At 41.6% G+C, this 17991-nt stretch overlaps 1 protein-coding gene across 2 annotated transcripts in view; it reads right to left on the bottom strand.

Moving 5' to 3' along the window:
• chd7 (chromodomain helicase DNA binding protein 7) overlaps positions 1 to 17991 on the bottom strand; it is a 45987-nt gene that overhangs the window by 26524 nt on the left and 1472 nt on the right. For both annotated transcript variants that reach the window (XM_079452068.1, XM_079452069.1), the window contains exons 2-3: positions 3602 to 5601; positions 70 to 476 (exon numbers count right to left, since the gene is read on the bottom strand). In XM_079452068.1, coding sequence (XP_079308194.1) covers positions 70 to 476; positions 3602 to 5425 — 2231 coding nt within the window. In that variant the 5' untranslated portion in view covers positions 5426 to 5601. The remainder of the gene's footprint in view (positions 1 to 69; positions 477 to 3601; positions 5602 to 17991) is intronic.

Genomic DNA, 17991 nt, shown 5'->3' with positions numbered 1-17991 from the left:
GTTAGAAAAGTATATAATACAAGAACACCGTCTTTAAGAAAACGAAAACAGAAAGATTTGAACTCATACCTGGGCTTTTTGGAGCTCTTAGGCTTTGGAGTGGCGGTCTTAACTTTTTTCTCCTTAGGTTCCTTGGGTTCTTTGGGTGTCTTGGGAGTCTTCGGAGTTTTAGGAGTCTTGGGTTCTTTCGGCTCCTTCTCCTTTGGTTTCTTCTTGCCCTTCTTTTCAACGGTCGACTGATCCATGGCAGTCATAACACCATCTCCATCATTAACCAGAAATGATGCTCCTTCAGCTTCACCACTGAATTCGTTAATTTCCTGGCCCTCGCTTGCCTTGGCTTTCTTCTTTTTCTTTTTTGGCTTGAGCGCACTCTCCGTCTGCTCTATGCCACAGTTGGTTGGTTGGAGGTTCAGGCCTGAAGCAGGTGTCTTACTTGGTGTTACCATCTCCAAAGAAGGGTCTGATGGAGAATGCTGAGGATTGGAGAGAAAAAGGACAAAGTATAAAAACATTAGAAAAATATACCATTCATGATTACAAAGTGGATAACCCTTGCTCTTGATATCACTACATTTGAGTGAACCACTACACTCATCCATTACATAGCTAAATTTGTTTTAGTTTTAGAATCAGTAGGGGGAAATGAATGCAAGCATCTTCACAATTCAATGTATTGCTGCCCCTGTCGCCGTTCCTGGTCTCCTTGCAGTTGCGGTGTTATCTTCAACCCACTCTCCGTTCATGGCGAAGACAGAATGACAGGAAACATGCTGGCAGCTGTGTTAAGCGTCCAGCTTCCCAAAGTCCCAGCAGCAGATGGGAATCCGGCATTATGACACTAATAAATTATAGCTATACCTTACAAATGCCAGTGTTTCAGTTTTCGACATCAGCAAATTTAATAAAATATGCCAGAACTCTTAAAAGGCACAAACAACCAAAACAAAAGATTTGTTGTATGATATCCGTTTTCTTGGCATACAGGAACATTCTCTATGAATTATGTGTTGATTCTACCCTAGCATTTTACTGCATACCATGCACTTTGCTTTAAAACAAAAGACTTCGTAAACCACATCATTGTGGTGTCGAAATGCATATTTCCTGTAAACACACTATGAGAAAAATGGGTGCACTGTGCATGCCAAACAGTGGCAAGGTCACAGAAAATATCCAACACCCAACGCATCGGTGGTCATTAGAGCAGCTGGAAGCATGTAGTGTTCTGCTGCTGCTTTAACGGATAAATGTCTCTCCTCTTGCCAAGTCTCCCCAATAATCAATTGCATGAATGACAATAGGCCCACCACACGCGCTCTCTGCATTTCTAATTTGACAGCAGCAGTCCAGAATACAATATGTTCAATATAGGATTTCATCTCTCGGAGGGGGAGACTGGCGTGTCAGTTAATCTAGCAGGCAAAGTGCTCACTCGGAGAGCTAAATACTCCCTGAAGGAGCACTGCGCCTCTGCTCAGCACGGCAGGCTTTTTGCAGGGCCAACCCATGAGTTAACACCCAATCCATCTGATGAAAAGCTGACTCCCAAACACAGAGCCTAACCTGAGCTAAAGTTTATCATCAAGATTCATTAGTCATGAAGTTTAGCTTGCTTCTGTTCAAGACCAAACCTAAATGAACTACAAATCTGCAGTGGTGAAACATAGTAAGCTACTTACTATTTGCAAACTATAAACAAACCTCTAGAAAATAGATGGAATAGAGGAATGCCAAAATGAAACAAAATGTGTAAACTTTCTTCATAATGCTTAGGGCCTGTAATAATCTACAATACTAAAAGGACGCCACATTAATACTTAACACAAATCTTAAACCGTACTTAAAGTGCCAAAGAGAGAGCCCAGAACATGTAAATATCTGGCAATTTAACTGTCCTGTGTTGCAACTTCCTTTTACGACACTGCTTGTGCAAATTACACATAACATACTTTGTATATTTAGGAAGTGCCACATTGCTCGTGCTTGCCCTGAGTGAGAGAGACACAGCTAAAATGGCAAGCAGCCGCTGTCAGCAGTGTCTCAGGAGGCTAGCAGCTTGTACAAACTGCTAAATGGGAAATAAAGGAATCATAAACCGGGCTGTCCACTTTCCACATGCAGCGCGACTGGATTTAAGTCACGACAAACATTTCATACATTCCCATCTGCACTTCTTAGTGGTTTTCACAGAACAGTGTAATGCTGTGAACACTTGCGCATGGTACCAGTTTGACAACAGCGGCTGGAGCCACAATGAAGAGTCTGTTTCCTCAGATGAAGAACTGATTTACTTAAAACGCAACACTCTAATTTTGTTCTCATCAAAGCTCTCAATGCTGTATAAGTGACATCTGTCATTTAATACGGAGCAACAAAACACAAGGTGAGGGCAGTAAGTTTTGCCATTCCTGAGGATGGAGGCCTGATGCACACTACATTTGATCTCAAGAAACAATTAATGGGACTTATTTTATACCAACTTCAACCAGCAATAAGCAAATGTAACACTCCTCCGTTATAAATGTCAGAGAGTACGGTCTCTACTGGTCATGAATGCCACATGTCCCAAATGTCCCAAAACAGTCACTGTATTAAAGAGAAAACCTAATATTCATAACTAAATGCTGCCTCCGCTGATATAAATGCAAATTGAAAATGCCTGTGAAAAATATTAAAATCAAATGTCTTTAGACAACTCGTGGTCCAGACACAGAAAATATGCCTTATTAGCCCACAGTGACAGATGCACTGAAGCAGCACACACCACCTAAGTGCATGTGTTTCATCTAGGTCACAAGAGAGGTGGACAAATTAATGCTGACATCCTAAATGTCAACCACAAAACTTTCCATATCAGGACACAATCAAAGAGACGCCATCGCTTGAGCCACATTTGCAGGCTGCTATTTGAGAAAGAGAAACAAACGCCACCATAAAATGCTATGTGCTCGATATGCATGTTGGAATAACAGCCGACATTGTGTGTGAATGGGTCACCAGAGAAAGAGGCTTTCAGAGCAAAACAAGCTAATGGCATAAGAAGCATGTGACGTTCACAGCTATTGAGAGCTGCTAACCTCCCTTCCCCACTGGCTCCCTCCTCCACCCTCCCAACAGGATGCATCCTGCTGTACACCATTAACTCATGCATGAGTCCTCAGAGACAGGCAAAGCAAAGAGATAGGGGGAGAGACACACAGACAGAAATGATGCAGAGAGAGAGAGAGAGAGAGAGAGAGAGAGAGGGAGGGAGAGAGAGAGAGGGAGAGGGAGAGAGAGGGAGGGAGCGGAAGGAGTGTAGACGGGGGAGGAGAATGATGCTTACTGCGAGCAGGAAGGGAGCATTTCCCCTTCAGAGTGGAAAGGGGGAGGGGTGGGGTTAGGAGATTAGCACTGTGGCGCCTGTGTCTTGGGGAGGGCCGGGATATGCAGTGAGGAGGAAACAAACAGCTGTAAAAATTCATTTCCCACACACTTGTTCTCCCAAAGGGCTAAAGGGAATTTTGTACACTTCAAGCATGCCACCCAAAAGTTTCTAAAAGTAACATTAACACACACACAGTCATAACAATTGAGGGTATACTTTTGACACGCTCACCTGCATGTGAGGCACTTTCTGCATGGATGGAGGCGATTGGTGAGGAGGTGCCCATGCCTGCTGAGATGGAGGGGAGCTCTGGTGGTGTGCAGCCAGGTGTGCCTGTGATGTGGGAATTGTTGGAGGGGTGTGCACCTGCTGCAGCTGTTGCTGCTGGAAAGGCAATGGGGGCGTCTGCAGCTGCTGTCGTTGCGCTTGTTGGGAGAGCAGCCTCTGGTCTTGTGGTGGCTCTGTGTGGTTTGTACCAGGCCCTGCTGGAGGTCTTCCTTGAGTACTCGTGGCCCTATGATTGGGTGACAAAGCAGCATACATTTGGGCAGGTGGAGGATGTGGATGTTGCTGCGGGTGTGAGGGATGTGATGGCAGCTGCTGATGGGGATGCTGCTGTGCTGCATTCATTGGACCAGATCCTCTCTGGGAATGAGCCATTGGGGCTTGAGATTGATGTGGCACACCAGGGTACCCACCGACATCAGTTGCTAAACCTGCACTGGGTGGGCGGACCTGCTGGGGTGGAGGAGTACCCGCAGGGGTAGCCAAGTTTCTCATTGGTGACATGGAAGGTGGGGAAGCATATGATCCCTGAGATGGAGGTGGTAGATGCTGTTGCTGCAACTTTTGTTGAGCTGTAGCCTGGTTCTGAGTTGGATGCATAGGCTGGGCATTGATTTGGTTCACATGAATGGGCTGCTGGTGCATTGGTCCCTGTTGCTGCCCAGGTGTTTGATAGCGCTGGGGCCCTGTTTGGGCAGGGTAGCGCTGTACCTGGGACACAGGTGCATTAGGGTTACTGTTGCTGCTGGTGGTAAGGCTCAAATTGGGACTCATCCCTGAAGTGTTGGCTAATCCCGGATTAAGGTTGCCGTACGAAGGATAGGGAGGGTACTGCCCTGAGCTGTTTACAGTGTTGGAAGGGACTGGTTGGTTGTGCATGTTAAATCCTATATTTTGGTGTGGTCTCCCGCCCATGACTTGCTGCTGTTGTTGCTGCCGTGAGGGGCTTTGTGGAAATTGGGGGTTATGACCAGCAACAGACTCCGGATGACCTGGGCCCTGTCCAGGTCTGTGGAGAAACTGCTGATTGGATTGCTGATGCTGTTGAGAAGGCTGTGCTGGGTGGCGCATTGCAGGTCCCGAAATACTGGGATTCTGCGCGATGCCCACATGACCAATGAAGTGACTGGCTTCCTGAGGGAGGCCTTGTGGAAAGTGGTTCATTCTTGGAGGTGTTGGTGTCTGGTTGTGCCCTTGCATGGCATATTCACCACGGCCAATAAAAGAGCCCATTTGGTGAGCATGGCCCTGTGGTCCAGCAGGCCCATGTTGATGGGAAGCAGGTTGTGGGGGTTGCTGGGGAAAAGGGGGTCGAGCCTGTTCAGGGACTGGTATCGCTTGAGAGCCCCATGCATTTCCAGCATCTGGGAATGACTGGCTACGTCCATCTCCTTGTGCACCAGGGTAGACATGAAGGCCCCCAGCACCCGCTGGAGCACCATGGTAGCGGGAATGAGGTGAGGACATGCCATTTACTGGTCCATTTCCCATCATCCGGTTTCCCTGCTGGTCCATTGAATGCATCTTGGGCTGTTCGTACTGATTGAAGTGGTCAAAATGGTGGCCAAGCTTGGCCTGTCCAGGGACAGCAGGAGAGGAGAGGTGAAGAGAAGAGGAGAGCTGCCCATAACCTTGGTGCTCATGGGGCATCTGTTGACTCATTGGATTTGCCTGACCTTGTGGGTAGCCACAGTCCCCTAGGCTCTCCAGCTCATCGGAGAACAGATTCCCATCATCCCCAAAAAGGCTCATCATGCCTGGGTCAGCCATGGCTGCAGTGCTCCTGCTGTGCTGCCAAGCTTCAGAAGCAGGACAGGGAATGTGTACTCACACAGAGGTGAATGTCCTCAAAGCCGCTAATCCGCTAACTAATCTGCAGCATGTCACTCCATATTTCCTTAATTCTCTCAGAGAACGCAGCGTCAGGCAAAGTCAGGTTACAGGACCTGGAGAGGAAGGGAGAGGAAGCATTAACACAAATAGCTCTAGGTGAGATTCTGTTCACTTAAACCATGCTTTATTAAAATGTTCAGTCTGAGTCATTGCTGTTGAGACATACAACAGCAGTTGAGGGGTGGTGAGACTGAGGATTTTTCTTCAGTTAAATCAGTTGTAACTGACTCTTTGCCAACCTTTGATCCCAGCCCCCACCCCCTGTTCCTTCTGCTTCCAAACAAAAGGGCCAACACACACAGCCACCAAGCCTAAATTCATTCATTCTTTACAATTCGTTGATGGTGGAGAAAGAACAAAGGATTTTGGAGTGAGACAGCAGCAGAAGCAGTGGTAGTTAAACAACAGCAGCTGCCAGACCAGGCAGGCAGATGTAAGAACACAATCAGGCAGCCCACCTGCTAAGGCTAAGTCTTAAAACTAACCCTGTTGTTGCCTGTGTGCAGCTTACTCTGAATATGTTGCTAGAGGACTTTGAAGGACTGTGAAGGTATATATTCTTCGGAATATTGTGAGCTCAATCTGCTCATCCCCTATGCAGGTTAATCAGATGAGCAAAGGGAATTATGTAGATGTGAGGTGAACCAGGCAGGGGAGGGGGAAAATTTGTGTCTGCACAGCCTAGTCAACCACATCTAGCTCTGTGCGTATATGAGTGAGTGTGTGTGTGTGTGTGAAGGGGGGGGGGGGGGGGGGGGGTTGAGGAATGCGCTGCCTCAACTTCAACTACCCCACAAAAAATGCTTCTACCTTTCTGCTCCTCTTCTCCCCAACCCAAAAATGTTCCTCTTTATTAAGGTCTCTCCACATGGCTTTTAAAACTATTCTGGAGAAAATCTACACTGACCCGCCTAATCTCAGGATCACAGAGCTACAGTTGAAAACAAGCATATGCATGCTTTGGTTTAACCATTAAAAAAAATTATTACACTAAAATGACAAAAGAAAAACATTTTCAACCATAAACTAGATAACAGTGGTCATGCAATATGACAGTAGGTGTCAAGACTTCCTGTAAGGCAATATTGCCGCACTGACTCCCCCTGATACAAACCACATAGTGAACAAACATTTCACACTTACACAACCCTAACAAAACCAACAGGCCTTCTTTCCATGTATAACCCTATCACTCAGTACAAAGCATCTCAATAAGAAAAGCGAAAGATGATTTAGTGGTGGACAAACTTTTTTAGCTCTACCTGGGCCCTAAAGATGGTAAAAAGGTGTGGGCAAAGCTAACATCAATGGAAGCGGGGATTGGAGGAAGATGATAGGTCTGACTGTGAGTGACTGGACCACAGCTTTAATCTGCTCACAGCTTTAGTTAAGAGCAGGAAAATGAGTCTCAACACCACAGCCATAAATCAGGCCATTCACCCAAGGCTGCACTAGTACTACGCTGTTCTTGCTGCTTGCATCAGTGGGGGGAGGAAGGGAGATCTAACACAGCCATGCCAAAAGCCTCAAATTTGAATCCCTATGATCAGATTTGGTGTGTAAGCCGACAGACTGACTGTTCACCTAATTCTCTTTGGCACTCCGCCACATCTATCACTCTCCAGAGCGGCGACTCCTGGAGGGCCACACCCTCTAAGGAGGAGTACAAACCCACAAGTCAGAGCAGAAGAAACCGTGACGTAAAACTTACAGTGCAACCACAGAGAGTGGGTGGCCAGGCTTGCCCCTGACCGGAGGGCAGTACATAAAGTGAAGTGTGGTGTGGATGGCAGCCAATATAACCAGGGTCATACAAAACGTCACTACAAAGGCTAATTACCTTGCTGCGCCAAAACAAACATACTAAAGCTGTCTTTAATAATTTGTAGTATCTAAAATAATGGCCATCAGGCACAGTTTTTGAGGTATAAACAAGAGAATGGGGACTGCAAAATATAATTTTTTTGACGTCAAACAGACAAGAGATCAGGGTTGGAACGATTCCTCGAGTATCTCAAGGAATTATAATACAAAAAAGAAAGGCAATTTCTTTCCCCTGAAGCTTCGTTTAACAACACTACACATGGAGCACTGCGTTTCCCTACGGACCATTGTTTTACGGACGCACAGCCCGCTAGATTCTGGACATGTTATGTAAACAAAGAAAAAAATTATAGAAAACTACATACAGAGGGAAGAAGTTTCCATTTCTGCTCTGACAACCACGAGACTCCATTCTCTCACACGCCCTGTGTTTGTTGCAGAGAGAACATTGTGCCTGGTATGTTCCTTTAAGCCAAACTTTTAGGACGTCAGCCAGCAAAGTTTATAATGTCTGACTACCCCGCATCCCATAATGTTTGCACTATGTATTATGTCCAAAGGCTGAAAGCAGACTTTGTGGCTGTTTAAACACATGCGCCCCTAACAGGATTGTACAGTGTAGCTTATATGTATTTGCTAGTTTAGGAGGCATGTGATACTGTTTGGCAGGTGCATTAAAAGGAGTCGCTTGTTTGTGGGAAGTGCATTTGTTGTGCTTGTTTCGGTGTGCCGCTAATCAATAGCGCTCCACTATTTTACGTAGTCTATTTTGCAAGTAAAACTTGTTTTCTGGCTGCACGGAGTCCATATAACTAGATAATCCTGTTATTTAAACATGCCATCTGGCTGTTCTGTATGTCTGAGTGAATGAACTGCACAGTTTGACGTGTTCACGTGTGATTCTCATGGATTTGCGCTGTATGAGGACATGGACACAAACACTCAGAGCAACTCTGGAGATGAAGTTCATTTTAGAACATGTTAATGAGTGTCGTGAAGTGAAGCTATCAAACATATTACTATTTATTAGGGATGGGACAAAAATGTTTTCTCGATTAATATTGATTAAATCTGCTAGCAGTTTGAATCAATTCACAAATTGAAAGTATTTTTTTAGACGTTGCTAAATATAATAGCGTGACATCTTTGGAACAAATAAGGCAGAAGTCCTTTTATGCGGAAACACATCCGAGCATATAGGACCAATAGAGAAAGAGAGTAAACCAAATACATTCAAACGTTAAAAATAAAATAAACGCGATATTCTTTTTGTCTACGATCATTGTCTGGCGTTACATTATATAATCAGGCACTTATTCTTATAAAGGCCTTCAAAATATTTAGGCGCGATTTTAAATTGTTGTATCGACATGTCCAGTATAGATTGACAGCTTCTGGCTGTGGAACACGGCTCAACGTAGCTCCACAGATGTCCAGTCAGGTGTACATATGTGCTATAGGCTATGTCGGAATCTGTCAGACAGTATTAAGTTCTCTTTGATGCTTGAATCAACAAATACACAAGATTATGCCAGAAAGCACATTTTGTTAAAGACTTAAATGAATGCAAAGAGTAGTGAAAATAGGAAGTGCAAGACCTGCTTAGAGCAGCAGCTCTTAAAGTGGCTGCTACATTCTTAAACGTGCTGCCCTGACTAAAGAGGATTCTTCTGTATTTCATGTATTTAGCAGTTAAGACTATAAAAGTGTTTGAGAACTATTTTCTGTGTATTTTCTACCTGTTAGAGATGTAAGAAGGGCACACTTATTACAATGGATTTGATTAGTAGAAAAAAAAGTGTTTAATAAAGACATCAGTTGGAAAGCCAACAATATTAGAATGTTGGCTGTCATTCATAATTATTCTGTAAAATAAATGTGTGGTTTCTATTATTTGAATGTATAAGTATGATTTAAAACATAAAAGCTGTGTGTGATGAGTACATTTTTTAAAATCAATTGACATCACTAAAATAAACATATATGTTTAATTCACTATACGTGTGCAATTTATGGCACAAAAAGGGTTTAATCTGTTGACAGTCCTAACTAAAATATAATATGTGACAGCGTCAGACTGTAGTTGGTACTTTAACTACTCTTAGAACTAAAATATTAACCCAGGTCCAAGCTCCGCCTGTTTTATCCTTTTTATCCTTAAAATCCGCAGACCTTTTATTTTATAATAAAATAATGTAATAAATAAGACATCGCTCTTTCTCCAGTCTTTCTAATGTTCGCATGATCTCATCCCTGTGTCGACATGAGAAGACACGTTGTCGCAGCCGTGTTTGGACAGAGATATTCGTTACAACGCTAGTGGCCACTGCAAATCAAACCACATTTGAACTTATTTTCTCTTGTATATTTAGTATTACTCTTTAATAAAGAAAAAGTACTTTACTACAAGAATACTCCATTAATCGATGGAATACTATAGAATAACTATAATACTTGATTACTATAATAATCAATACCTACAGCCCTACAAGAGATCTTTTGAAAAGACGTCAACTTTATGATTAATAGAGAGGGTTAGAAAAATCTCTATAAAACACAACCGCTATAAAATTCTAAGGCACTTTCACACCAATCAATGTGAAAAAGCCCTGGCCTTTAAAAGCTCACCCAAACATTCTGGATTCTGATGAACACAAAGATACATGGAAGAATGCTTGTAACCAAACAGTTCTTACCATTGACTAGCATAATAGGACAAAATACAATGATAGTCTTCTCTGTATTCACCAAAACAAAGAAATGTATACAAATTTAGAAAAAGTTGAAAGTGAGTAAAAAAAAGACAGAATTAGAATTTTGGGGTGAACCGTTCTTTAAGAATGATATGAAGAATGACACCATTGTAAATAATCACCTGTTTTTAAATTTTACATAACTAAGAATGTCAAGAAAAACAGACTTTGGCCAGTAACAATCACTTGCAAAATTTCATTCCAACGACTCATAGCGTAAAGAGAAGATTACTGTGCACTGTGTGACAGGGCTTGACATTAAAGTCACAATGAAAGGAAAGCTGTGAATTTTGACTGCTTTCAAATATCGTGACGTATATCCGAGTGAAACGGCTTCTGAAATTAGGAAAAAATGCTGGACAGGCCTTTTATTTGCACTTCTCTTTTTGATTGGTTTGTTGTAAGTTGGAGGGGTAAAAATGCCTGGCCATTGGACACTCAGTATAGTCCAACCTCTTTTTTGTTGTGATGTGGTGAAGAGTTGTTGTTGAGAGGGGGAGAGGATCTTAATATTTTTGATTTAAGATTACAATTGCAAATTCATTAAAAAAAATTAATAGACTCCAACTTCAATGGACTCCAAATGGTTGAAGGTCAAAATTACAGTTTGAGTGCAGCTTTAAACACTTGCTCGCCTCTCAACTTCACTTAATACATAATTACGTTGAAAAGGACAAGCTTGACGTAGGCGGAAGTACAGAGTCAGTGTTTACAAATGTGGAGAAGGAGGACCATTCAAAAGTTGTTGACTTTTGATTGACACATTCAATTGTTTTTGTGTCAGTTTTTTTATTAAAATTAAGTGTCAATATAATTGAAATACTAAAGTACACTGCAGTATTTTTTAATCTGAGTGTTCAAGTTAACGGGACTTATTTGAAGGGTCATCGGGAAAACGCTTAAGTTTTAGTGTGTTTGACGATAGCTTCACTCAAACAGTAAAAAGCTTGTAAAATAAACTCAGAGCAACTCTGAAGATGTTTTTCATGTGTTTTGTATGCTCATACAGCACAGTCAGACAAATCCACAACTGTAACTCGTGTAGTGTGTTAAACTGTGCACCTCATTCATTCATACACTCAGAACAGCCAGATGACATATTTAACATAAATAACAGGCTTCCGTGTATGCTCAAACGCATTCACATAAACAAGCAGCTCTGTCTGATGAATTAAATTCTTTATTATTCTTAGCACAGACCGATTGTCCAGTCAGGCAAGTAAAATTCTCTCTCGCTTGCCCATACAAAACATTCACTTGTCCCGGACAAGAGTTAATGTCGAGCCCTGTGTAAAATAAATTTGTATTAAGGCATGCTCAGAGTAATTCTGGGCGATATACCAGTTCCTACAGAATACCGACGTGTATTTTTTATATATCGCATTTCCGGTGTATGCGGCTCAAACAACGTGCGGAACAAGGCGCAGCAAGGCACCGTTACAGTGGGGGACTCTTTTCACAATTGCATTGTTACCGGCCATTCACATAGCATGCAATTCACACAGAACCCATCTTTCTATGCTGCGCCACTACAGTATAATTTGGATGTTTGCGTACATCTCGTGCATGAGCAGTAATACAGATGACTGTAACACAGGTGTAGCAATTGCAAGTTGGCATTATGTTGTATTAAATACACTCACGATTTAACATCTTCAAAAAGTGATAGTGTTCCCCTGATACCTGCTCAATATAAGCATTTAGTAACTCTACATTTCACGGTACCAATATCCCGTTGTAATTTGACATCTTAAACCTCCTTTTTCATTGCTTTATTACATTTTCATAACTTGCCTATATTTTAACTATGGTGATCGTTTAAATGAACTGTAAAAAGATATCAGATTAAATTCTGACAATCAGATTTATATTTATAATTATCTCCGTGCAGATCCCTGCACGAGCACTGTGGCGGGTCAGAGAGAAAGCACCGGACTGGAGCGGATTACAAAACTATAGACTAGGGGTGTGACGAGATCCCATGGCATGAGGTCTCGCGAGAACACACTATCCTCGAAATTGTGACCATTTTAGTCGCATATGCTCCCTATATTTAACCTGTGCGACCTCAAAATATATTTGGGCACATTTTGTTGTGGTGCGACCTGTTTTCATTACTTTGTGCAGTTATTAGTGTTTTCTGTAAAGTATCTGCCTGCAATGGGCTACAGTGACCGGCCTGGCCATACACGAAGACAATGTAATTTACATAAAGTTGTGCTGCGGGATGATAAACACGCGCTAGACGGCCACTTCAACATTCGCACACATCTTTCGCATCCGCACACTTATTTTTATGCAGTACGCGCTGCTAGCAGCACAGAGTTATTTTAAATACATTCACAGGCAAACCTCTTCAAACACATATCATCTGTCTCTAACATGTGCATTGAAAGCATAAAACATGATGTTTATGTGATTTTAACTGTTTCTCTGAAGGCTATGAGGGTTCAGTCAGTGGAGGGAGGAGGATTGACTAGGTCATATGATCGCCCCCACTGCTAACATGAGCACTATGCAAAAAGCGTATAGAGAAAGCAACCACAGCTCTTTAAAAAGCTGCATCTGTTAAGAACACAAAGCATAATTTGTGCAATTACTGCCTGTCAGTTGAGTTTGTGACAAAATATTATTAAAATTAACACTGTTTATTACTGCTGTTAAAATATAATTAACTAAAATCAAAGTTTAATATGAATGTTGATTTTTGAATCCCTACAGTTCTTGCATTTTGTGTTGAGACTGAGGATTTCTTTTCTTTTTTTAAAGGCTAAAACTCATCTCGTGGGATAAGCATCTAGTCACACCCTTACTACAGACTGAAGGATCACAAGAAAATTTTACAAATTAATTTGTTATGGGTGGATTAAGTTATTCAGAAGAAAAACATGTGAATTAGAGTTAACGCAGAGTTAACCACGCCTACTTATTTACATTCCGAGGAATACACTGAATAGAAAAATCTCTTAGTTGACATTTTATTCTGTGGTAACAGAATATTCCGTCATACAGCCCAGCTCTACCGTTATATAAATTTACGGTCATACAGCCCAGCACTAGCTCAGAGCAAGTTATTCCACAATTCCCAATGCTATCCAATGCTATACTGAAAATAATTCATGCTGGCATAGCAGAACTGGAGTATTCTCAGGAGCTACCATATGGATCATGTGAACAGTTGGTCAGTTTTGACTTCTCAGTTTATTTCTATGACATTGGTGAGACCACAGTTGTCCACATGTATCAACGTTAGACCATAACGACAATGATAAATGGTTAAATATGGCTAAACAAAGCAATTCTATTGTTGCAATTTCAACAACTTTGGAAAAATTTGTTTCATAACAATCAAAAAAAGCCAATCGGTCTAAGTGCTAACTTTTTATCTGCTGCCACATGCATACTCGTACTCTCCGAGGTCACTGCTTCTCACTATACAGAATAGAAAGAAAATATGTGCATGTATAGTATTTATGGAACAAGCTAAATCCGAACTGGTGTTCAAAATATAGTCTTAAACACATATCCGATGAACTGTTTGACCGAATCTACTAAACTGAAAAGTATATGATCACAATACCTCAGTTAAGGACGCCACAAAACATGAATACTTGTGATACAGAGTTGATTCTATCCTTCATTCGAACTGTTATCTTTTGACAAAACAGGCAATAAACATTAAAGCAGTTTGAGCCGGTTTTTAACAGTCTGTGTCACAGCACTAACCCGTATTGTTTTCTCCTGAAACCAAACCAACACTGCCTTGCCAAAAGAGCAATATGCTATCATAGTAGAAAAGAAAAAGACTAGAGGAAAAAGAAAAAAGTGGGGGAGGAAAGGCCCACCAAGTGTGTGTGATTGCAGTCATTAACACCGACAGTCTCTTTAATGCACCCTGCAAGAAAGTCACTGATTAACCAATCCTACCACCCCAATTTTCCCATTTCACAGAGAGCTTTAAACCCCTGTTAACAGAGGGCAGGTCTATGGCCACCTGTGGTTTGTCTCTTGGGATTAAGTTTAACATACAAGAGGTATGCATCATGGCAAAAAAAAGAGGAGGAGCCACACTCAAAACAACTCCCTGCACAAATGCTCACCAGCAGCATTTCTTTTATTTTATTCCCCTCTTCAACGACCCCCACTAGAATCTCTGACTGCAGCTGGGCATAATTTATATCTGTGCTATTCTGTGAGTGAGCACACATTATATGCATAGGCGGGGGTTTGGAGGGGGTGTATCTGTGGCAAGAAACAGAGCACAAAGACAGTGCGAGGGTGACAGGATGTGAAGAGTGGGTAGTTGGAGAGAGCGGGGGTTAGGCTGTAGAGCGGATCTATTTGCACAAACTGGTTCTTCTTAAACGGGGTTTCTGTAATTAAATGGATGACTTTTTTGCTCTCTTACTTTGTAGTGTGAGCTGGCCTACGTGAGGAAAACTGTTGCTGAGGATAAGCTCTGTTAGCCTACGTGTATAGTCCTTAGTAATTTAACAGATTTAGCTGCAAACATCAAGCAGTTCCTGTCAGATTTTAAAGGACTACAAGGACTGCATTTCGGTCACATGAATGAAAGAGCTTGCGTGTTACAGAACACAGACAAAAAGAGGAAGAGAGAACTTTGACCTTCACTTCCAAACCTGCTGTCACCAAGTCTGCCTCCGGCACTTGTCTGCTCACTGGCTGAGGACCTGCAGACGGGTCATCTGGGGCAAGAACCCACGAAGACCCTCTGTGGTACATGCTTTAAAGCCTTTCACTGTCTGATACAATACTACCACAAACCATGGGGCCATTACAATATTATCGACGCAGATTTCCTCAGTTTATCCACTGAACTATAATAATGGAACCTGAACTGAAAATTTGTTCAATAAGGAAAAGCTTTTCAGCATTAAAACCGTGCCTTTAATTTTTTTGACAAAAGAAACTACTAACACGAAACACATCGGGCAAAAAGTTTTCAGTTAGTCCAAGATGATTGATCAGACTGAATGCCTCGATCACATTCATTTGATGAACTTCAGGCACGGATCAGCATAGGGTATATACTATCATGTATTGACGATAGTCAGACAATTTGGCGATAGTTGATTCCTATGACAATAGTGAGCGGTTTGTCAATAAATAAATAAATTATATTACAAATGCACATTGCGCATTTCTTCTGCAAAAGAGCTTGCAATAGTCGCTTAGGCTTTTCCTTGTGCCAGATCGAGTTCGTTATGTATGGGGTCTGATTTTTCTGCACATGAGAGCTTGTAATCCGGGTGGCTCTGGCTTTTCCGAGCACCAGAGAGAGTGTTTATGATGTGCAGGGTTTGAGTTTTCTACGCATAAGAGAGCTTGTAATGCGGCGGCTATGGCTTTTCCTTGCAGCAATTGCGTTGCGCTTAAGGGTTTAAAACCAGAGGACAAGTTTGCCAAATCAAGTAATAACCGCACACAATGGTCAATAATGCCACATTCGGAATAATGACATTGACTTGCAGCAATAATTTACCTTATTTCAACTTGCGGTGGGAACAATGTTGCCAGTTGCACTATACTCACACTAACCGAATGCTAATAGCAGTCACACATGGGCATTTTCTAGCCACGTTAGCTTCAGTTTGTTTGTCCACAAAATGCTTGTCATAGATTAATGCATAAATTGCCCCACCCATCGACACTATCGTGTATTGGAAATGCACAGGCTGGCGATAGAATGATCAGACTATAGAGAATATCCCCCAACACTAGATCAGCGTAACCAGTCTTTTGTATCAGTATCAGATTTGACATTTCCTCAGACCTGATGATTTCAAGGTTGTAATGTAAATCCCCAGACTTCTGATAACTGCATGTAGTTATACACGGGACACAGAAATTAGCTGAAGGGAATTCATACATTAGATCTCTACTAAACAGCCTAAACCGGAGTTCAAGAAATGATGATAAAGACGCTTTTGTTAAAACATTTGTTTGTTTGACAAAAAATTGGGAACAACAACTAAACCACATGCGTGATCTTAACGGATGTGATTACGAAAGCTAAAGGATTGACATACACTATGTACATTGAGCTACAAAAGCCAATGAAATGTGATTTATAACTGTTGAGATAGAAATGAAATACCTTGCAGGCTCTGAAGTGAGGCTCAGATGGAACAAGTTAGTTTTACATCGCTTTTCCTGTTGTGTTTCAAAAACTGGAATTTATAAAAACTTTACAAAGGCCCTGAAGCAGTTTAAGGATATTAAGCAGCGCAACAACACCTTCACTAAGAAATAAAATGAGTGACGACTTTACCTATTAAAGGCCAGCGGTTCTCATTTGAATATTCGATTCACCCATTTCGAGCTATTCATCTAAAACGCTTCCTCCATCTTATATGTGGCAGGAGAGAGGGGGATGGTCAGCAAGGGGAAAAAAAGCCTGCTTGTTTTGCAGCACAACAGGCCACTGCAGCCCTCCTGCTAACCCATGGCACGAGGAGGGGCTGGAGGGAAAGGGCCTATACACAGCAGTGCTGTTCCTGGCGTAGATTGAAAGCATGTCGTCAGATAACTGAAATACCAGATTTGGAAGCTCCGTCCATACTAGTGCTTGTGTGCACATGTCATTTGCGGGGTGCCAGACCCACTTCCACTGAAGTCCTCTGGATTTGCTTGCACGTTGTGGGCCATTTATTATAAAAAGCTATATTTGGGGAAACAACTACAGTAATCAACATTGGCTGCTCAAAACTCAAGCAAATTTCATGCATCATAGAAAGAACACTGTTGGTTTTAATTTTAAAATATTAAGGTCCAAGCGAGATCTTTCCATTCAGGCGTATACTGAAGATACAAATTCACAGATGTGTGGTACGGTAAAGTAGATGTGTATGGCAGTATTTTGTTTAAAAAAACACTGACAGTATCTTATCTATCTTATGTAATTCGCTAAAAATACTTGTCTGAATACTTTAAGCATGTCGACATGTCTTCTGTCATCTATTTCTAAGTTTGCCTGATCCAGTCAAAATGGCTGACAAAGAACCTACTCCAATCATCCTCAGTCTCAAACTCAGAAGCATGAAATGATTAACATACATTTAGTTTTTAACTAGATATAAATATGTATTAAGGAATCATCAAAACGAGTACTGCAGTAGGAAACTAATTCAAAGATTTACAAGTAAAAAGTGGCAAAATTCGTTGTGAGAAAATCAAAATCATGTTAAAAAGTTAATTTAAAAAGTGATGTGATCTTGTTTCTTTAATCCTGAAGCTTATGTAACTGCACATGAAAGGTGTGCACGAAAAATGGAAAATTAAGACAAATCTCAACACTTTTCATTCGAGAGCAAACTGATACTACCGCACTGGAACAACAAGTTGTAATCAAACAACTTCCCAAAAGAGGAACCGGCACTTGACTTTTCGATTTGAGGCAACCACAAAAAAGGCACACGAGTTGAAAAGCTCAAAGCGACAACAAAGCAGTCTCACATCTGCTCTGCAATACCGGCTTCATATCTGTTCATGGAGTGGACCGACACACATTAAAAGCTGCCATCTTAGGTTAAAGACTTGAGAGGCAGCGAGTGGAAGAGACAGCGACAATACATCGTCTCCAAACCTAAACTCTAATAATTATTTTAAATACCATATACTTAAAACGTCCCATTTATCTACAAAATAAAGGGAAAGGGGCCTAAACAATAATACGAGACCAAATATAAGTGCGAGCTTTTTCTCCTCGTACTTCGTTCTAATTCTAACCCTGCGAATAAAGCAGGTGCTTATGAAGTTCCACGATTGTTTTAAATATAGAAGATTCGTTTAAAACCCGCTTTAATTTGACAACTAGTTAACAAGTTTAAACTTTACAAAAGTCAT

This window comes from Barbatula barbatula (assembly GCF_947034865.1).
Source record: "Barbatula barbatula genome assembly, chromosome: 3".
Lineage (NCBI taxonomy): Eukaryota > Metazoa > Chordata > Actinopteri > Cypriniformes > Nemacheilidae > Barbatula > Barbatula barbatula.
The sequence above is the reverse complement of the archived record's forward strand: the minus strand, read 5'-3'. Positions and strand labels throughout refer to the sequence as shown.